The sequence below is a fragment of the Scardinius erythrophthalmus genome, assembly GCF_964197995.2.
Source record: "Scardinius erythrophthalmus genome assembly, chromosome: 7".
Taxonomy (NCBI): Eukaryota; Metazoa; Chordata; class Actinopteri; order Cypriniformes; family Leuciscidae; genus Scardinius; species Scardinius erythrophthalmus.
Window position 1 is genome coordinate 26249795 of NC_138227.1, and position 22798 is coordinate 26272592.

The following is a 22798-nucleotide window of genomic DNA, read 5'->3' on the forward strand; positions in this document are numbered from 1 at the left end:
CATCTATAACAGCCTATGAGGAAACCTCCTATGGTGCATCCATATTGGTGTATCTCTGCTTTAAAGCACTTTTATATTTAATTGATTTGGTTTGGTTTCAGTAACAGACCTCAAATTAAATTTCTTTGTGCAGGTCTTGGAGGAGTTCAAGGCATTAAAGGATGCCAAGGCATCAAAGGTCCAGAGGGTCCACCGGGTTCTCCGGTCAGTTTAGCTGCATACTGCCACTAAACCCAATCATCATCCTCACAACTCAGCAAAAACTATCATTTGTCCACTCCCATTATGCAGTTGGTATTGCAAACAAAAGTTTCATATTCTCAAGAACAATTGTCTATGATGTGAATTAAAATGTTTTCACAGGGTTTCTTAGGTCCTCCAGGAATTCCAGGGCCACCAGGGCCCAAAGGAGATCTAGGGATGAGATATGAGATTGGGGAGAAAGGAGAGAAAGGAAACTGTGGTGAAGTAGGACCATTGGGGATAAAGGGGCAAGATGGTATGCCGGGCACCCCAGGCTTCAAAGGACCACCAGGAGCAAAAGGAAACCCAGTTAGTACTTGGAACTTGTTGTAATCATAAACTTTGAGATAACTGCTATAATGTTGGTCTAAATTTGTGTAACCAATTTTAAAGCCACAAGTTTGGATGTTGACAGAACTTGAAACTGACTTTTTCCAGAGTCCCCCAGGGCCTAAGGGCAACCAAGGAGATCCAGGGATTTGTGGGAACCGTGGCTGCACAGGTCCAATGGGCAGCCAAGGGTCAATGGGTGTCGGGCAACCAGGGCCACCTGGAGAAAAAGGATGTTTGGGAGTAGTGGGCCGGCAAGGAAATCCTGGAGAACCAGGTATGAACTGATGCAATGTATGATAAAATATGGGATGTTACTGAATAGTTTAACCCCATGAACTATGTAGAGGGTGTTGAGAAGAAAAGCTCACACTCACACCAAGCTTCAGAGGTCCCGCGTTTTTGAAATTGTTTTTGGTAAACTGTAGTTTTAAGGAGAAAATAGTCAGCAATGATGAATTTGCACATGGTTTGTCTTAAAGCATATTAAAAACACTGCATATAAACAACATTTAAAAACTTGATTTTCACCACAGGGGGTCTTTAAAGCACATTCCTTTGTTGGAATACAAATGCAGAGGCAGACACAGGCCTTCAAACAGTAGAAAAAGTCATGAAGGAGAAATTATAGGCTTAAATATTACAGTTGCATTGCATCCCACAGGTGAGAAAGGATCTCCAGGACCAGTACAAACAACACCTGGAGACCCAGGTGAGCCTGGACTGCCTGGTCCACCTGGTCTACCAGGACCTCCAGGTAAGCAGAGGGGATAAAAGACTTGGCAGATGGACAAGTAGATTGAGAACAGGATGTAGAATAGATAACCATGAATTAATGTATGTTTTAGGTAATGATGGTTGTGCTGGGGTTCAGGGATTTCCGGGATTGTGTGGTTTAAAAGGGGAGAAAGGACTGTCAATACCAGGAGTTCCTGGACTTACTGGTCCCAAAGGTGGGAAGAAACTTAAAGAAATAAAATAAGTCAACATAACCAACAAAGTTTGTTTCTGATAAATCTACAAACAGCATTCATTAGTTTCAAATTAGACAAAAAATTATGGTTTTGCATCCAATTTTCCTTTGGCTGTTTAATGTTGTGGATGGGTGACTTCTAATGGTGCCACTCCTCTCTCTCACTCATCTCAATTTCTTCTCATTGTTGCAGGTGATAAGGGTGTGAAAGGGAAGCCAGGTCAACCTGGTTATGGAAGTGTAGGCCGTCCTGGCCCTCCAGGACCACCAGGAATGCCAGGCACGAAGGTCAGAGTCTTTTTATATAGTGTACATTTGTATGGACCAGTTTAATCATGTTTTATAGTGTGTTTTTGTCATTTTAAAGCTTGACAGTGGTAACTGTATGTTTTTGTTGTACTGAAAAGTGAAAACCAGTCCTCAAAATGACATGTTTAGAACAACATGAAGGTGATAAAATGAGGACAGAACTTTATATCAAAGTGTTTGTCATGAAGTTTTCATCATTCTGAAGTAAAATTAGCAAAAACTAATTTAATTGAGATGACATGAGTACAGTTTTTTTTTTTTTTTTTTTTAAATCAGAATAAATTTAAATTCCATCCCAATTTAAATTCCATCCACAGGGTGAAATAACATTCGGCTCCCCAGGGCCCAAGGGTCGGCAAGGCCTGCCAGGAGATGAAGGGTGTCTTGGGCTACCAGGAATCTCTGGCCCTCCTGGATTATCAGGAAGTCAAGGTCAAAGAGGAAGGGATGGACCACCAGGAGACTGTGGTTGGTGGATTCCATGCCAATGCATTTAATTACGCAAGCACAATTCTTCCCTAAGGAATATGCAATATACACAGCTATACATGCACACAAAATATCTGTCCATCTACAGTATACAGTATATCAGTCCATCTCTCACCTGCAGACTGTTCACACAGGTGCACTGGGTCTGAATGGTTTGCGAGGAGAAGTTGGTGTTCCAGGATGTTGTATGCCAGGAGCTAAAGGTGACGAAGGGCCCTCAGGCATCAGAGGACTAGATGGACCCACTGGTAAGGAAATCCAATATTTGTATATATTAAAATGTATAACTAGATATTAAAGTGAATGAATTGATGACAAAGGTCACTATCAAGATACCAGTTTGTACAAATCCCCACAATGGTGTCCACTGTGACATATATTGTCTTTAGGGCTGCAAGGGCTGAAGGGGCCAAAAGGTGAAACTGGATTACCTGGAATGGGTTTACCTGGTATACAAGGTGTGTTTGGGATACCTGGTAAAATTGGACAGGCTGGTTTGGTTGGTATCCGGGGACCAAAAGGTTTCCACGGTCGGGATGGTTCTCCAGGCTTTCCAGGTACTCAACCTCCAAGTTTTTGGAACATGGAGACTGGTCAAACAATTAATGACCAGATACTATTTTCCAAAACACATGAACCAATTTAAGCTTTTTCTAAGTGCTTTGTTTTGTTTCAGGTACACAGGGAAGTCAGGGGAGTCCTGGAATGTTTGGTCCACCTGGAGTAGATGGAAATCCTGGACGACCAGGGCTCCCGGGACCTAAAGGTTCAAACATACACACCTACAAATACATAAAACATACAAATCTAGCAAAGATTTTTTGTTCAATGTGCTTTTTTCTTTTATAATGGTAAAATTAGTCATATTATAATGATGGTTATGGTCTGTCATCAGGTTTAATGGGTAGGAATGGAGTGCCTGGTGACACAGGAAAACCCGGGGAACCAGGAGACCCTGGGACCTGTGGTCCAAAGGGACTGCCATCAAATATTATGTGTCCAGGGAATCCCGGTGACCATGGCCTACCAGGTGACCCTTTCAACATCTGGTTTCCACTTCTGTTAAATATGCAAGCCTTTATGTCTATACATTCAGTTTGTCTGTTCCTCGATTCGTTTTCTGTAAGCTCAACCATGTTGATGGAACTGCAACACTTCTCAGACATTATATTAAACATCCTCCATGTGTTTTAGGTCTTCTTGGTCTACCTGGCTCCAAAGGGGAATTAGGATTCCCAGGCAACTATGGACAATGTGGGAAGAATGGAGTTCCAGGATTTCCTGGTCCACCAGGTATAGATGCTTAAATCCAAAACCTTGTTGTTCACATTAGAACATAGTCCATATGTACAAACCTTCTTTTTTGCCAGGCCCTCCTGGTGACCCTGGCCAGAATGGGCTTCCAGGAAATCGAGGTTTTGATGGAAACTTTGGGGATCCAGGAGTTATGGGGTTTCCAGGCAAGTTCATGAAGTTCATTAATCTAACCCTTGTTTCAACACCATGATGCTTCAGATGTATCTTCCAATGTGTGTGTTTGTCCCACAGGAGTAAAAGGCCTCAAAGGTTTACCTGGTGTTCGTGGGGGGACTGGGACTCCTGGTGTCCGAGGGCCAAATGGACCAAAGGGGATCAAAGGTGAACCCAGCCCCTCTGGGCCAGGGCTTCCAGGACTACCTGGTGAGAAGGTATCAATTTCCATAGTTCATTTCTCATTGTTGAAAAAAGTGGCATTTGCCTTTTAAGGCAGGACCCTAACCCAGTACCCAATCCCTTGCTTTCTTTTTCTTATTCTGTAAGGGTGAGCCAGGCTCTCCAGGGGGTAGAGGGGAAAAGGGTGACAAGGGTATATGTGGGACAAATGGTCTCAGAGGTTCCTCAGGGGTTCCTGGGGAAAGAGGCGAAACTGGAGTACCAGGAGATCCAGGTATTCATTTATACAGTAAAATTGAATCCTTTTAATTCAATACTCATTGACATATTTTTATTACATAATTTCCAATATATATATATATATATATATATATATATATATATATATATATATATATATATATATATATATATTTATATATATATATATATATATTTATATATTTATCCATCCCATAACTTTCTCAAAGACACATGAAGTATTATCCTGTTATCCAATGTCACATTGTTAGGACCTCCAGGAGCTACTGGTGATGAGGGTTTAGATGGGCTTCCAGGTCCACCTGGATGTGAAGGGCCCTCGGGTCCACCGGGTACGATCCAATTCTAGCATTATATTATCCCCTTCTGTTAATTGCATTGTAACTTACATATAACACCAAGAATACATATTCTGTAAAACATGATGAAATCACACTACTGGTTTGTTGTTTTTTCCAGTCATATATCTTTATGTTTATTAAGGTGTTCCTGGTTCAGCTGGAGATCCTGGGTCTTCAGGAAATCGAGGAGCTCTAGGCAGAGATGGCATTCCAGGATCTGCTGGAGATAAAGGAGATAGAGGGAGTAAGATGTCACACACAAACACACACGTTCACATGAAGGAATATTCTAATAAATCATTCTTGATTTTGTTCTTTTAGGTACTAAGAATGGGGATCCTGGCCCACCTGGCTTCAAGGGTGAGAAAGGTAAGTCCACGGTTAGAAAGCCTATCCTTCTAACATGCAGATCTTAATCACTTATCCATGCTAACACTTTATGTGTATGTTTAATTTCAGGTACTAAAGGCTGTTCTGGACCCTCAGGGTCACCTGGGCCACCAGGTCCCTGCGGTCCAACTGGAGTTACTGGTCCTCCGGGCAAACCAGGAGATATGGGGCGAGAAGGGTGCCCAGGTCCACCTGGTGTCTGTATTAGTGGTCCAAAAGGGGAGCGAGGACCTAATGGATTGCCTGGCCCACCAGGTTATTAGTTGTTCTTTATAATGAGTAATGTGCTTTCTTACTATTGATAGTACCAAGGGTTAACATTTCTTTTAAATCCTTTACTCCATTATACTTGCTTTGCTTACGGACATGAAAGATACCTCAAATTATCAAGTGTGTCAGAGAGAGGTGTGCTATTGCTTTCTAAGTGGTCAGACTTCCCTGATGGAGACTTATCCCGATTTTTACCTGGTGGATGATAAAGAAACATAGAGAAAAACATAGAGTCTTGGGGTGGGTTATTTTGTAGGTCCAAAGCAATGACATAGCAACCACCTAAAGGCCCTAGATACCACAATAACACACTAAAAGCCACTCAAGACACTGGCTACCACCAGCAAAACCCTGGTATCGTTGTAGTGAGTTTTTTGTGTGTGCAGACACCACTCTTTAGGTTTGATATTAATCTAATTGGAAGTGTGTCCTGACAATGCATGTAAATAAATAGACTAAATGTAGATTCTTCATGAAAAATGTCATATTTATGGTTCTTGCAACATCTATAGTGCTTAGCAGCCTGCTATTGTTTACTCTTAACCTGCTATTAATTACTGATCACACGTCTTGTGTTGTTTCTGTGTATTTTTAAATACAGGTCTCAGAGGACCATGTGGTCCTCCTGGTGACCCCGGTCCAGGCCTAAAGGGAGATAAAGGCTGCGACGGGCCCCAGGGACTTGTGGGGCCACCCGGGTGTGCTGGTGATCGAGGTGTTTGTGGGGAACCAGTAAGTGGTCAACTAAATCTCTATCAATTTATTGATATACTGTTGGCTTTTATGAAGTTGTTTATATTTAGATTTTTAGATTTAAGTCTGCAGAACCAGGAAGAAATATTCCATAATAGTTACTGTTAGCTGAAGAACGTCTCGGGTTACGTATGTAACCCTCGTTCCCTGAGTAGGGAACGAGACGCTGCATCGATACTCGATACTTTGGGGAATGCCTTCGGCATGAAGCGTCTGAAGTCAACTATGGAACTATTCCAATCTTGATTGGTGCAACGTCACCCGTGACGTCGCATGTGACGGTGATCCGGAAGCTACAAAAGGGTCACAGGAACCAGGAAATGTTAGCTTCTAATTGGTCAAAGCAAGTCGTTCTCAGGGGCGCGAAAAGTGTGGCCGAGGGATGCAGCGTCTCGTTCCCTACTCAGGGAACGAGGGTTACATACGTAACCCGAGACGTTCCCTTTCGTAAAGGGAACTCCCGCTGCATCGATACTCGATACTTTGGGGAACGAATCCCCACGCCGCCACACTGAGAGAAAAAACGCCCTGGTATAAAGCATCTGGTACACTCACGGACGATAGAATGAGTAGAGGGCAGATCCAAACTAGCTTGTCATAAGATTTGGTGCAAGAAGGGGAGGTCTGGAGCCGGAGGCTCGACTGACCTCATGGCTGGGAGCCCCAGACAGTAGAAAATATTAGATGAGAGGTGAAGGCAGAAGCGCACCTTGTACTTCAAATATGAGTGGTTTTAGATAACCAACTGTACTCTTAATAAAGGGAATAGCTCCTAACCCTTGATGCATAAACTAGATGGACTGACTCCTCTCAGCCTGAGTCCTAATGTAGGAACCTCAAAGGCTACGACCTTGACCATCCGACACATGCGATGGAGGATGGAATACCTGAAGAATCTTAACATTGCCTACAAGTACCTCAGTACCGGGCAAAAATAACGTTGAGTGGCTCCCACGCTAGTAAGTAAGAGGGGGCAGCACCACCACTCTTCCAGGGAGTAAGACGAGCAGGAAGCAGACTCAATAGATTCTCCTATACATACTTATATATCTCAAATATATATTTGTATACCTCACCCACAGGACATGATGGGTGCCAGGGATAACCCATCAGCCTGATGCCAATAGGCTGGATGACAGGATTCATCCTCCAATCTACAGGAACATGGAGTTTCAGTGGGAACGTCCTTTCGAGAACACCCTTAGAGGCTTGCGGAGGGCACTGAGGCCGCCACAGAGGCCCTAAGCATGAACAGGAGATCCCGTTAGAGAGCGGGATGGAACACCAGTACTGAAGCCAGTGGGCAGTAATAAACTGGGTTCAATGCCCTCCCTAACTTAATTGTTTAGTTCCTAGTAGAGTGGGGTTCTAGTATGGATGCCCTGACCACCTCGGTGGAAAGGGCAACCTAATTATGGGTGGGACCCCCTCAGGGGCCAGACCCATAGTCTCCATAACTCTGGTCGGGGATGAAATAATATACCATCAGCCTGAGACAGAAGATCTCTCCTAATAGGAATTTTCCATGGAGGACTCTCCAAGAGACTAATAAGGTCCGAAAACCAAATTTGGGCCGGCCAGTACGGAGCTACAAGGAGTAGTCTCACTCCATACCTCCTGACCCTTTCTAGAACCCCAGGGAGCAGAGCGATCGGGGGAAAAGCGTACAGATGTGACCTTAGCCACATCTGTACCCTGGCATCCAAGCCCAAAGGAGCTGGATGTGAGAGAGAGTACCAGAGCGGGCAATGAGAGTTCTCATGAGAAGCGAACAGGTCAACCTCCGCCCGGCCAAACTCTCTCCATATAAGCTCAACCACTTCAGGGTGGAGCCACCATTCCCCGGGCCTCGGCCCCTGCCTCGACAGGATGTCTGCTCCCATATTTTCAACCCCAGGAATATAAATAGATCTGACAGAGAGACATTTGTCCTGGGACCAAAGAAGAATTTGATGCACCAGTCTACAAAGAGGGCGAGATCTCAAACCTCCTTGGCGGTTGATATAAGAGACCACCGACATATTGTCTGTCCTAACAAGAACATGATGGCCTCTGAGGTCTACAAGGAAGTGCCTCAGGGCAAAAAATACAGCCAACATCTCCAAGCGATTAATATACAATGTGAGATGATGGTCTTTCCAAGTACCTCGGGTGTAACGGCCCTCCATAACCGCACCCCAGCCCGTGAGGGACGCATCCGTGGTCAGAGTTTTTCTCTCACATGGTGCTCCCAAAACCGGGCCCTGAGACAGGAACCATGGTTTCTTCCATACGACAAGAGAACGAAGGCATCTGCGCGTAACTCTGATCGTACGAAAAGGGTTTCCCAGAGGAGAAAATCCCTTGTTCCTGAGCCACCACTGCAAGGCCCTCATATGGAGCAGACCAAAGGGTACTACCGTGGAAGCTGCAGCCATAAGACCCAAAACTCTTTGAAAGTGTTTGACAGTGATAGCCTGGCCTAACCTAATACTCTTCATTGTGTTTAAGATAGTATTTATACAAGCAGGAGACAATTGTGCCCGCATTGTGACTAAGTCCCACTCTACTCCCAGGGACGTAGTCCTCTGAAGAGGAGTTAAGGAACTTTTCTTGACATTGAGTCTCAACCCCACGCACCTCAGATGGCGCAAAACAACATCTCGATGTTGAATTGCTAGTTCTTTTTGACTGAGCCAAAATGAGCCAGTCATCTATAAGATACGGACCCCCTGAAGTCTCAATGGAGCAAGGGCCGTGTCCATACATTTGGTGAAGGTGCGAGGGGATAAGGCTAGGCCGACTGGAAGAGTCCAGAACTGATGCGCTTTTCCCCCCAAAAGCGGATCTCGGAAACTTCCTGTGATGGGGTTAGAAGGGAAAGAGGAGTTAAGGAGCTTGTGGATCTATCAAGACAGACCAGTCCTCGGAGCTGGTCTGACTGACAGTCGGTAACTTGAATCTGAACCCCCTCGGAGGTTGATCCAGTACCCTGAGATCCAAAATAAGACCTAACTCCCCCCCTCATAGGAACTATGAAGTGCCAGCTGTAGAACCCGGGCTCCCGTAACCAAGGAAGAGCCCACTTTGAGGTTTCCTGTGTTAAGAGGGACTAGACTTCCTGTTCCAAAAACCGACCCTGCTCGGGGCTGGCCGACATGTGAACCACCCTTAGTAGATAATATTTGTATATTAGCTCCACCATAAGCAGGACCCCCTAGGCTATATTTTGAAGACCCCTCGGGGTGTCTAAATATGCCCTTATGGGGACCAGTCCCTCTAGACTGGCCTCGGCTATAAATTTCCAAATGGCTTTGGTGACCTGAAGCAGCTAACTGGCAGGAACTAACCGAAATATGCTCTCTACAGACCTCCTGAGAGGCGGCGAACCCGACAGTGCCGCAACGTCTTCGGGCAGATACTGCGATTTGTGTTCGCTGGAAGCCGATGTGTCCCGAAGCGCCATCGGCGGCGGGAAGTAAACATCGATTTCCTGAGGGCTGCATAAGGGGGCGAGACTCCTGTACTCGCTCTCCTGGGGGAACGCCCATAAGGGTCTGCGTGTTACGACAAGACCTCTTAGTTGAAGCCTTCTTAGCCCGAGAGACAGTCCTCAGACCTGTCTTCGGTATGGAGAGCTTCGTGCGAGAATGTTTCTTCTGGCCCCAAGCCTTATACGGGGGGGCACGAGAGGAAACCTTCTCAAAATATGAGGAGCTGGCGGCTGTCCCATGAGGCTGCCCCCTGGCAGCAACCCCATGAGACCTGGACTGACAACTGGGGATAGCTGATTGTCGCTCTGCCTCCTGAAGCCTCTCGACAACGGTTCTTGCCGCGTCGCCAAAGAGGCCAGAAGGTGAAAGGGGAGCATCGAGAAGGAAAGCCCTGTCTTTCTTCCTGATCCACAAGCGAATAAGCCATAAATGTCTCTCTGAGACGACTAGTGCTGCCATAGAACGGCCAATAGCACGGGCCGTCTCTTTAATAATACGGAGAGATAAGTCAGATACTCTACGATATTCAGTAATATAGAGTGAGACCTCCCAGTTATCATCCACCTGCTTGAGGAGGTCAGCCAGGTATGCCTGTAATAACCCCATCGTGTGTGGGCATGCACCAGCTCGACCACCGCCATATATGCTTTCCCTAACAAATTCGATGTACGAGATTTGGAGGGAAGTGTCTGAGCTATCAGGGGTGACGCAATGTCGGGGAGAAAATATTTCGCAAAATATTCCTCAACCCGAGCCATCACCTAATAACCATTTTCATTAGATTCCCTAATGGATGAGTAAATATATACATGGGGGAAAATAATTGAGATGAAAATGGATTTTTTCCACGATCTTGATACCTCAGTATGGAGATCAGTGAAAAAGGGAAGGCTCTGACACGAAGATTGTGACTGGGTCTGCAGGAAGCGCTCATTCATTTTATTTTTCTTAGTCGCTTCCTGCTTATTATATGGCCATTTAACATTTAATTTAACCACTGCCCTGATTACAACCTCCAGCAACTCCTCACTAACGGGAATATGGGGTGGCGAATCCCCCTATCCACGTGATTCAGTGTTAATAGATAATATCTAACTCCTCGGAGCCAGATAAATCAAACGCTGTGTCTTTAACACGGTCGGAAGAAGCCGCAGCGCGGGCTTCCGAACCGTGCGCGAGACCAGTGGAGCTGGTTAATAAACACTGAGAAAGGGTCGCAACCGTCTCAGTATCATATGCCAGCCCCACGTGCGAATCACATGCATACAAGCGGCGCGCTGCCTCAACAGACGCGGGACCTGATGCACTGGAAACGCGAGCCTGATCTAATTGATCGAACAAGCTCAAACGGGAGCGGAGCTTTTTCATTGAAAACAGTTTGCACAGACAGCGCCCTCGAGCACCGCCCGTGCATGCTCCACTCCCTGACAAACTACACAAAGCGTGTGTGTGTCATCCTCGCTTAAATAACGTGGGCAAGGGGACGCACACTGCCTGAATAGCTTCTCTTTTTTTTTTTTTTTTTTTCTCGCCATAAATAATACTCCTTTCACGGGACAAACAACACCAAATAGAACAGACAAGATGACATAGAGCGCTTGCTGAAGACCAGAAGCTAACATTTCCTGGTTCCTGTGACCCTTTTGTAGCTTCCGGATCACCGTCACATGCGACGTCACGGGTGACGTTGCACCAATCAAGATTGGAATAGTTCCATAGTTGACTTCAGACGCTTCATGCCGAAGGCATTCCCCAAAGTATCGAGTATCGATGCAGCGGGAGTTCCCTTTACGAAAGGGAACTGCCATTTTCAAAAGCATTTATAGTTATTATTTAGATGTGAAAATGTGAATCTGTGTTATTTTAGTATTATTTATTTATAAACTATTATAGTGTTTTAATATTGTTAATATTTTGAATTGGATTATATTTTTATATTTTCAATTTTTTTTCAGTTAGTTGCCAAGGCAATTATTATTATTTTTCTATTTTTTTTTTTTGCATTTTTCACAATGAACAAAATAACAACTAGAAGGGTGCTACAAATACAGGTCTTCCATTTGTTTAATACATTTGAGTGAGTTACATAACAAGTCCATTTCCACCATCGTATTTTACATTTATGTGCTTCCAGTCTCAGGTCATGGGTCATTTTTTCCATTGCAAATATTTCCTCCATGATATTCCTCCATTGGTCCAGACTCAAAGGTTCACTTTTCAACCAATTCCTCGTTATAATTTTCTTACTTGATATCAGCATCACTTTGATTAAATAAATGTCTCCCCCTTACAACATCTTTAGTTAACAGGCCTAAATACAGAGTCTGAGGGTCATTCGGTATTTTGTAACCCAACATTTTTTCCATTTCTGTTACAATCGATTCCCAATTTTTATACATGACCAAAATACATGAGAATGATTGACATTGACATCCCTGCAGAGTCTCCAACACTGTTTTTTTTTTTTTTTTAACTGTTTACTTTTAATGAGGGGTGTAATAAAGTATCTCACCAAGTTCTTCCAGCCAAATTCTCTCCATTGTCTGGAGCTAGTAGAAGTTTGTTGTAAAAGACAGATCGAATGCCAATCATTCTCTGACAAATTAAGCTGCAGTTCTACTTCCCATTTCTGTTTTATGTATAGTGAGTCAAACCTATTGCAATTTTGTAAGCATTTGTACAGCCTGGATACAGTTTTCGAGTGTAAATGTCTGAATGCCCCTGCTATCATATCTATTAATTCACTGCCCTCTTGAGAGAGGTGATTTTCAATGTCTGTATTATAAAAATGTCTTAGTTGGAAATACCTAAATAAATCAAAGTTTTCCAGGTCAAATTCCCTCTTCAAGTTTTCAAAAGATTGAAACTTTTTTCCCTCTGTTAATGTACACACTGCGGTGATTCCCTTGTCAGTCCATCTTGTAAATGTGCTATCCATCTGACCACTTCTGAATTTTGGAGAGTACAATGGTCAGATCAACAATTTACAATCCCCCTCCATTTTGTATTTATTTAGTATATCCCACCAGATCTTAATTGTTGCATCTACTATAGGATTTGGTTCTATAGGTTGGTTAGATGTTTTCTCACCAAACCTCGTTTGTGGTTGGCATGTTCCGTAGTTAAGCTCAATGTGTTTCCATTTGGAGTAATATTCTGACGAGCACCAATCAATTATATATCTCAACAGGACAGCTAGGAAATATTCTTTAAAATTTGGAAGGGCAAGTCCTCCTCTTTTTTTCTCTAGTTGTAGAGTTTTGAGTTTAACCCTTGGTCTTGCCCCCTTCCAAATAAATCTACTCACTTGTTTATCCCATTTATCAAATTGAGTTTTTGGTATACAAGCCAAGGCAATTTTAAGTTCAAGTTCTTCATCTAATATTTATATTTTATTTTATTTCAGATTTATTTCAATTACCGATAATAATAATTTTTAATAGTTTAACTTTTAGTTTGGGATTTATTTAAAGGCCCCCTAAAACCAAAATGTACGTTTTTTAGCTTTTAGTATGAATATGTTAGTCTTAAAGGGATAGTTCACTTTGAAATAAAATTTTGGTATGTTTTAGCTTACCTCAAGGGCATCCAATATGTAGGTGTCTTTTTTTCCGCAGTAGTTTCAATTTTGATATTTTTAGGTCAAACCGTTCATATCTGACAGTCATTTAATGCAGGTCTATGGTCACTGTCTCAAAGAGCATGCACAGAGTCCAAATTAAAACAATTCCCCATCGTCCAAATTAAACAATTCCCCAGCGGTTTGTGTGAGAAAACGAACAGTATTTATATCGTTTTTACCTCTTATACACAGCCACGTCCAAGTGATCTGAGGGCGCGAGCGCATCCTGGTGTGTGACGTGTACGCAGACTGGTGCATAGATATATACACTAGATGTCACCTTCTCTACGGCAGTTCATTGGAACGAATGTCTTTAAGGCGACATCTAGTGTATATATCTATGCACCAGTCTGCGTACACGTCACACACCAGGATGCGTGCGCGCCCTCAGATCACTTGGACATGGCTGTGTACAAGAAGGAAAATACGATATAAATACTGTTCGTTTTCTCACACAAACCGCTCGTTTCATGTCTTAGGCCATCAATGTGTACTTACGATGGGGAATTGTTTAATTTGGGTGATGGGGAATTGTTTTAATTTGGACTCTGTGCATGCTCTTTGATACAGTGACCATAGACCTGCATTATATGACTGACAGACAAGAACGGTTTGACCTAAAAATATCAAAATTGAAACTACTGCGGAAAAAAGACACCTACATCTTGGATGCCCTTGAGGTAAGCTAAAACATACCAAAATTTAATTTCAAAGTGAACTATCCCTTTAAAGGAGAACTCCGGTCAGTTTTAACATTGAGCTAATTTTTTTGTAAATTTGGAGTGCTGTCAGTACAGAGAACAACAACAAAAATCGGTGTTGCCTACACCGTGTTATCCCCTTTTTAAAATTTGCACACTGTTGACTTCAATGGGGCAAGTTTTAAACCTGCTTTTAGCCACTTAACATCCTTGATGTGTCATTACAAGTGCCCAGCCATGTTAGATGATTCTTTCAGAGTGAACATGGTGAATCTGACTGCAGTAGATGTGAAAGATATAAATAAAAGTGATGTTAATTCAGCCAGCGCACATATCTGTATTTACTTCTTGTTTTCGGTCGAAGTCCGATTCACATAGAATGTGTTGTTGAATAAATTGTGGAGTTTGTTTGTTAGATCCAGACCAGAGATAAACTGTAATGTTTTCAGGGGAGAGATGGATATCCTGGTTTCAAGGGTCTGAAAGGAAATATGGGGCCATTGGGTTGTGTTGGACCAGTTGGTAAGGAATCTCAATTAAATTGGAATTTAATTAAATGAAATTAAATGAATAAATCTTCAATTAGTTAAATAGAATGACTGGTAGATAAATATTCATTTTATTTAAAGTTTTTCTATACTTGCATTATAGGCCTAAAAGGACATTTTGGTCCAATTGGGCGTCCTGGATTAAAAGGTTGTAAAGGACCTCCTGGAATTGAAGGTATACTAACATATTAAAAAAGAAGCCATTGCAGTTTGTTGTGTCATATATATATATATATATTATTTTACAAGCAAATCTGAAAATGTTTCCCCTCTTTTTGTGTAATGATTATTTAGGGCCAAAAGGTTATGATGCTGTGACTGAAGTCATCTGTAGCTCAGGTGAACCTGGTTTGCCTGGAAAAGTCGGGGAGAAAGGAGAACCAGGAGAACTTGGACCTAAAGGATTACGAGGTCCAGAAGGTACAACACCTCAAACTCAAATTATTATCTAATTTTCTCTGATGATGTTTAATGAATACATCTTGTATTTGCATAATTTCCCACCTTTTAGGAGCGCAAGGTCAGAAGGGAAATGCATTTGCAGACGGAGGTGTTGGACCAAAGGGGAGCCCTGGACCGAAGGGAGACACTGGCCCACCAGGACAACCAGGTAAGTCTTAAAAATAGTACGCCTAGCCTAGAAGTTTGGACTTTTCTATTTGAACTAAAGCTAATTGTACACTACCATAAAAAAAATATTTGGTTGGTAAGGTTTTTAATGTTTTTGAAAGAAGTCTCTCATGCTCATCAAGGCTGAATTTATTTATTTAGTATTATTGTTAAATATTATTGCTATTACAAATAACTGTTTTCTGTTTAAGTACATTTTCAAATATAATTAATTCATGTGATCAAAGCTGAATTTTCAGCATCATTACTCCAGTCTTCAGTGTCACTTGATCCTTCAGAAATCATTCTGATTTGCTGATTTGATGCTCAAGATACATTTATTATTACAAAAGTTGAAAACGGATGTGCTGCTTAATACTTTTGTGGAAAATCTATACCAAAATGTATTTAAAATACATTTATTTCATACTAAGTATACTACAAATCCATTGACATATTTACTGACATATCACTTGACAATTACTGATATAAATATTATAATTAAACTTTATTTGGAGTATTTCTTTATTGCACAATGCACATTTCTTAATATTAAGTCTAAAATGTGTTTTAATATCACTATTACTAAGGATAGTATGATCATTGTATAATATAAGTCTTTTAAAGGATACTTCAGGATTTAGCATTAAAGTCCCCATGAAATCAAAATTGACCCTATTTACTTTGTTAGCGCATATTACTAGTCTTGTGGTGAACAATTAATCCGTGCAAGAAAATATTTAAAAAAAAATTTTTTTACCATGGTAATCTTTAATCAAAATCTGAAAATGCCCCTCCCCTCTGCATTGGAGGACCTTCTCCGATGACGTAGGTTTGAGGAATTGGTTTGGGCAACGCGTAACCACTCCCCTCAAACCGTTAGTCTGCTATGAGCAGAGACGGAGAGGAGGAGCGCTAGAGTAAAACCCTGCCCTCTGTTCAATATTCCGTTTCACTTGGAAATACGTCATAACACTGGAGAAAAGTCGTTTGCAACTTCCGGTTCACGGGGACTTTAAGCTTTGTATTAGTAGAAAACCTGTAGTATTTTCGAATTACCGTGCTTTCCACCCTCATATCTCCCTGAGAGGAGAGATTTGTGTATTTTTTGTCTGGAAAAAATCCTCCGATGACGCAAAAATCGTCATTTTGCATCATCTGAGGATTTTCTGGCCAGAGGCTAAAGACTACAGCCAGTAGAAGGAGCTGTTCCGCATGTGTTCAACCCGCCCATAGAGGGTGGGATCTCACTCACAGAATGTACACACAATCAGCCGTCTTTCTTTGGAAGCTAAGCTTGCAGGCTCTTGTTCTGTGAAGAAAGCTGAGTAGTAGGAGAAAGCTGAGTAGTAGGGGTTACCATCCTCCTTTTCCCGGACTTGTCCGGTGGGCGAGATCGTTCAAAATGTCCGGGAATCAGCTTTTGCTTTCTGCGGTCGTCATTCATTGTTTTCATGCACACCTCTTGTTTCAATCTAACTGAATTCATTCCGATTGGTGAATCTGAATGTAGTGTTTACATGAATGCTAAACAAGTGATCGGTTGATGTGCGTTTTAACATTGCTAAGAAAATTCCCGCACCTCCGTGAGAGATACGAGACCGGCGCGTCTCAGTAATGACGCCACCGGCCTCGCGCCGTTCTCCCGCGGCCGTCAGCCTCGTCCTGCTTGCCACAGTAAACATGATGAATGGCGACTGTAGAAAGCAAAAGCCGAATCCCGGACATTTTGGGCAATCTTGAAATCCCAGGCAGACTCGTCACGGAGACTCACTGGTAGCCTAACCTTGTTGTTTTCAACTGCGCTCTCTAACCGGTAGGCGTGGCCTCCTAGGGCAGCGAAGCAAGTGCATTCTGGGAGTTGTTGTCTTTCATCCACATAAGCCAAAAATACATTTTCTGGCTTTTCTCAGTCTAGAAAGCTCCAAATAAAAAAAAATCTTCACATTTCTTCTACATAAATGACCTATTTTAAATACACATTCATCTTTCCAGAGGTGAAGTATCCCTTTAAATGCAAGATATTTAAAATATACCTCAAGTGTACTTGCAATAGTTCCATTTTAGCACAATCTAATAGACATCTTTAGTTGAAACCTCAGCACTATTCCTGGATAACTAAAGTACAAAATTAATTGTTCCAATTTAGCAGACTTTAAGTATATCAGTTTAGTATATCAGTTTAAATAATTGTAACACTACAATTGCAAGGTATTTATAAATACATAAATATGCAAATGTATTTGTAGTATACTTAGCATAAAATAAATGTATTTCAAATGTATTTTGGTATATTTATTTTTCACTAGGTTAATATTGTCATGTATCATTTTATGATCAGGATTCTTTGATGAATAGAAGGTTTAAAAGAACAGCATTTATATGTAATAGAATTTTTTTTTGTTACATTATAAATGTCTTTACTGTTACTTTCGATCAGTTTAATGCATTCTTGCTGAATGAAAGTATTCATTAAAAACTTGTTTTAGGTGACATCTGTCCAAAATTCCCAGTAAAAAAGCCAAATGCCATCATGTAAAAAACAACAACAACCTTGTTTGCCTTCCAAGGTCCTTGTGGTTTGCCAGGCGAAGATGGTGCCAAGGGCTCACAGGGTCCACCTGGGCGAAAACGAAAAAATGGGAACGGAGACGGATTTCTTTTTACCAGGCATAGCCAGACAATAGAAGTACCAGTCTGTCCTTTTGGGTCAAAACTTCTGTACTCTGGATATTCACTTCTCTTCATCAACGGCAATAACGTCGGCCATGGACAAGACTTAGGCATGAAACACAGACAGAACATTCATATGCCAACTCTCAAACGAATACACATAATGCAAATGGACACATTTACACACACACAACAAATCTGAGCACAGAAATTCAGATTTTCACAATCTGGTTGCTTGTGTGCATGCAGGAACTCTGGGAAGCTGTTTGCCAAGGTTCTCCACCATGCCTTTCCTGGTCTGTAATCATAACGACACTTGTCACTACGCCTCTCGAAATGATTACTCCTATTGGCTGTCTACAGACACGCTGAAGTCTGCAAACGAGGATTTGATTTTTGGAGATCTATTGGCACGGTATATCAGCAGGTAAACAAACACACAGCCTGTGTTTCCTCAGTAGTACTTGCATTATGATACCTGTTGTTCTTAATGGCTGAGTCAGTTTGTGTTAAACTATAAGACATCCATGGATAGATAATACGATAATAATATTAAAAAAAACAGAGGAGTTAAACTCTCTCTCTCTCTCTCTCTCTCTCTCTCTCTCTCTCTCTCTCTCTCTCTCTCTCTCTCTCTCTCTCTCTCTCTCTCTCAATTCAAATTCAATTAAATTCAAAATGAGCTTTATTAGCATGACTGTGTAACACAATGTTGCCAAAGCATCAACATATATAAATAATAAAAGAAATAAAACATATATGTATAGATCATGTCATATGTAGCATAGTAAATATAAATAAATAGATAAATAAACACAATCTATCCTAATAAATGAATAAATACAGTGGGTCTCTCTCTCTCTCTCTCTCGCTCTCTCTCTCGCTCTCTCTCTCTCTCTCTCTCTCTCTCTCTCTCTTCCTCTCTTCCTCTCTCTCTCTCTCTCTTCCTCACAAAGGTGTGCTGTGTGTGAGGCACCAGCTAATGTAATAGCAATTCACAGCCAGACCATTTATATCCCAAATTGTCCAACAGGATGGCTTCCAATATGGCAAGGTTACTCCTTTGCAATGGTAAGAGGCTGACAATTTTGTATGGCAGTAAGGACATCATGAGATCAAAATCAAAGATTTAGTTCATGTTTATTATCTATCCATCTATCTATCCAAATATCCATCCTAGCAAACAGGGGCAGGTGCTGAAGGTACCGGACAACCCCTGGTCTCACCTGGATCCTGTCTGGAAGAATTCCGGAAGATTCCATTCATAGAGTGTCATGGTCGTGGCACCTGTAACTTCTATCCTGATTCCTACAGCTACTGGCTTGCGTCACTTGACCCTAGCAGAATGTTCAGGTACACAAATTTAGAAGGTTAACGATTTTTATTGAATCCGCTTTAGATTAAATGGGCGATTCTGAAATTTAAAGCATAGTTTTAAAAAGACTAAACAACATCAATGAACCTTTACCCTGTTTCTTGTTCTTCAGTATGCCTGTCCAACAGATAGCAAAAGAGAAAGAGATCATCAGCCGCTGTCGGGTCTGTATGAAGCAGTAGCCTTAAGGTCAGAGGTGACCTTGGTATGAGACTTGAACTATAAACTTCCACTTGTCAGTTTTCCATGACTTGTGTAACGTAGGTAGGATCCGTGAAGTCAGCCCTCAAGTGTTTCAGCTGGAAACTGGTTATGCATGAGTTGTCATCATGTTCCTTGTGAACCAGTCAACGAGTGGAATGATACAGTTACGGGTGGAGCAACTGGTCATTTTTAAACACTTTTTATTTTTCATTTTGTACTTTTAAGGCTGGAATACACTGCACGACTTTTGCTCAGATTTTTGCCCCGATTTGCAGTTAGACGAGTCGACAATAGTTGCCGAAAGTCTGCGCCAGTCTGCAGATTGGAGTTGACAAATTCGCGTAGATAGGCACAGACTTTTTAGTTTCAGAATATGATTCCATTTAGTCGGAGGCTATCAAAACACGAGCCGATTTTAGAACGCATATCTTAGCGTATGACACGTCGTCGCTACTGAAACCGAAGCTGTCCTCTATCTACCGGTGTTGCAATACAAATACAATAACAATACAAAAGTGAATTAACAGAACATGCGTAACAAATTAGCCTCAATATGTGACTCATCAGCACAAATAAAACAAGAATCACCTCTAACTCGCGTCTACCCACCCAAGGCTGCATCCAAAGTTTTTTCTTGCTACAACAGTTGTTTAAACTGTCATGCGTCTTCTAGCAACGAGGCGTGTGTTTCTGTGCGAGTTCGTTGTGTTCGAATGACTTGGAAGTAACCATTTACAAAGTCGTCAAGTGTATCATCGTGCCTAATGTTTTAAAATCTGTTCAGAAAGTTGTGTTGTGTACTCCAACCTTTCGTTGATTCTAACTTTTTTAGGAACAAAAACCAAACAAAACAATGGAAGTTCATTGTATTGGATTTGCTCTTTCCTAAATCCAAGGTACCAGGCCAGTGGGTACCAGCTAAGGATTCTTCAGCGTTCTGTCCTCTGTGTCCTGTCCAGCACTTATAAATGTGTTTTTCTCTCAAATGTACTTATAACTGAGAGGGCGAATCAGGATTTTGGGTGACTTCAGTTCAGCTACTTCTCATTACAGCTTTCATGCTCTAAAGTGTAACTATTTTTCAATTGTAGTTAATTATGAATGACTTTTGTCATGATCCCCCCCCCCCCCCCATTGAGCTCAGGTTGCTCATATTGAGCATAAACTGTAAATTTAATTCAGTATTTAAAATAAATAGAAACAGAATAGGTAATCTACACTTTAGCAATGCTACTGAGAAATAGTTTAGTAATTAAAGTTTAAATACCTACATTTTAATAGTTAACTATTACACATTAATGTCTTCCTGACTAACACTATAAACACATATCTTAATGTGTTACTAATTTAATAAACAATAATGTGTAGTAAACAATTGTCAGTCTTCCAATTTATTTTATAAAAAACATCCTTTAAGGAATTGCCTAAATATCCTGAATTAAATCCCTGCTCAAGTATTTTGGATGTGTCTGAAGCATTGTGTGCAATTTTCAGTGTAGGCAAGGCATGCTTATAATTTGACTATGATTTTCTGAATGCTTTAGTATACAAATACATTGCTATTTATACTTTGCTTTTGGAACTTTATTCAAGAAAAAAACCCAAAGTCTGTTTCTTTGAATTTCTCCGAATTGTTCGTGCAAAGCTTATTTGAAATAGCTTTTTGTGCTGAAGTTTTGCAACACATATTTAAGCTTGTTAATATTTAACTCTGAATGACTCAGAGTTAATGGTGCTATTAGGAAAAGAAACTTGAGAAACGTTGAGAGAAAAAGTGTGTGCATAGTCATTTCAGTATGTGAATTCACGGGACGCTCATCATAGCATTGCATTAAGGCGATTTCCTGATGACTCATATTCAATGTAAACAGAAATTATAATGAATTATTACATGTAAAAGCTTATCGATGCCAAATCCTTTGAATAACTATGAGTGTAGTCTTAATATACAGAAAATATGAAAACTGCTTTCATTGTATAATCTGCTTTGTTGCAGGTCTGTCGCACTCAGTCGGTTTATATGTCTTGTACTGAATGATAGAAAGCTGAATTGGCCTAACGTGTGATTTGTGTGTCCATATGAATCACAAACACTGTGTTTTGCAGTTTCAGAATTGCAACTAAAAACATGATTGCACACATTTAGTTTTGAAGTTAATGGTCTCTTTTTTTTCTCTTTTTTTTGACTGCAGTGTTTAATAGCTCGAGAACTGTATAATTGAAAATGCTGTAATGGTTTTTGGTCCAAAACAATGTGTATATATTGAATATTTCTGTAGAAAATGTATAGGATAATCTCAGTTCCAAGTTTTAATTGGCCTATGACACTTTTTTGCCCCCTTTATTCAGTCCATAAATAATGAATATTGTGTTTGGATGTGTAGTAACATTGCACTAATTGAATAAATAATCTTTTGGATGAAGATGTAGATCTATCTATCTATCTATCTATCTATCTATCTATCTATCTATCTATCTATCTATCTATCTATCTATCTATCTATCTATCTATCTATCTATCTATCTATCTATCTATCTATCTATCTATCTATCTATCTATCTATCTATCTATCTATCTATCTATCTATCACCTGGTTTTGAGATTTGTTTGTCTTTTAAGTAAGTCATGACTACTTAAGGCTGACCACAAGATGTCAGGGCAGAATCTCTTTTTGAATGCCTAATGCAAATGTTTTTGTGTTACATTTCACTATATGATTTTGAATTTGGCTTTGAAAAGTCTCTATAAACGTTTGTTATCAAAATACATTCGTTTTTGTAGTAGGTGGTGATCTCTTAAGGAATTCACTAACAGTAAAGCAGTACTGGAACGTCACCTCACACTCAAAAGCACGTAATGTTGAACGTAAAATGGTCAGAAATCCAAATAAATTCACATTTCTGAAGGCAATCTGAAAGAGAAAAGAACATTGGCTTCATATAACACAATATAAGCAAAAGCAACGGTTGTCTTTGTGTCTTCTACTGTAAATACTTATTACGTTTGGGCTTTATTTATATATCACACCTGTCACTTTATCTTTCATCAATGCTTTGAATCTCATATTCAGAATTCACAAACCATTCAATTCATTCATCTTTTCTAAGGGAATGGAATATGTCGTCAACAGCACAAACGCACTTACGTCTTGTGTTAACACTTCAAGAAAAGACACATTAAACTATTCACTCAGAATCAATTAAGTTAATAAACCTTTTATCCTTCACTTCTGCCGTGGCGTGCGCTTCAGAGCGAGGGAGACGCAAACCCAGGCATTTCTCTGTTGTATTTGTTTTAGATTAGCTGAACAAACCCAAATCAAGTCTCTAATGCTTTTATTGTAGCTCCCATTGTCAAGTCGCAATTCGTTCATTTGCCTTATCTTAATGAGAGTGTCTCCCATTAGTGTGGGACCAGAACAATTTTAATGCTTTATGACTTCACAATCCGCCATCACCCAGCAACCTAAGCAGCTGTCAGTCAATAATACGAGCGGAGGGAGAGTTTAAAAAGAGCGCTTGGGATTCCGAGGGTCCAGAACCAGAACCACAGCTCTGAAGAGACACTCCGTGAGCGGAAA

The 22798-nt window shown here is 41.0% G+C and overlaps 1 protein-coding gene across 1 annotated transcript in view; it reads left to right on the forward strand.

Moving 5' to 3' along the window:
- col4a3 (collagen, type IV, alpha 3) overlaps positions 1-21638 on the forward strand; it is a 67688-nt gene extending 46050 nt beyond the window's left edge. The window contains exons 21-49 of the mRNA XM_081370861.1: positions 134-204; positions 364-552; positions 682-850; positions 1238-1330; positions 1422-1526; positions 1740-1834; positions 2173-2320; positions 2479-2592; positions 2734-2901; positions 3021-3110; positions 3240-3374; positions 3539-3637; positions 3715-3804; positions 3893-4032; positions 4145-4271; positions 4510-4590; positions 4742-4843; positions 4921-4968; positions 5059-5244; positions 5861-5991; positions 14258-14330; positions 14460-14531; positions 14651-14776; positions 14868-14966; positions 17536-17748; positions 17888-18065; positions 18595-18709; positions 18819-18991; positions 19126-21638. Of these exons, the coding sequence (XP_081226987.1) occupies positions 134-204; positions 364-552; positions 682-850; positions 1238-1330; positions 1422-1526; positions 1740-1834; positions 2173-2320; positions 2479-2592; positions 2734-2901; positions 3021-3110; positions 3240-3374; positions 3539-3637; positions 3715-3804; positions 3893-4032; positions 4145-4271; positions 4510-4590; positions 4742-4843; positions 4921-4968; positions 5059-5244; positions 5861-5991; positions 14258-14330; positions 14460-14531; positions 14651-14776; positions 14868-14966; positions 17536-17748; positions 17888-18065; positions 18595-18709; positions 18819-18991; positions 19126-19195 (3500 nt within the window). The 3' untranslated portion in view covers positions 19196-21638. The remainder of the gene's footprint in view (positions 1-133; positions 205-363; positions 553-681; positions 851-1237; positions 1331-1421; positions 1527-1739; positions 1835-2172; positions 2321-2478; positions 2593-2733; positions 2902-3020; positions 3111-3239; positions 3375-3538; positions 3638-3714; positions 3805-3892; positions 4033-4144; positions 4272-4509; positions 4591-4741; positions 4844-4920; positions 4969-5058; positions 5245-5860; positions 5992-14257; positions 14331-14459; positions 14532-14650; positions 14777-14867; positions 14967-17535; positions 17749-17887; positions 18066-18594; positions 18710-18818; positions 18992-19125) is intronic.
- Positions 21639-22798: the final 1160 nt, after the last annotated feature.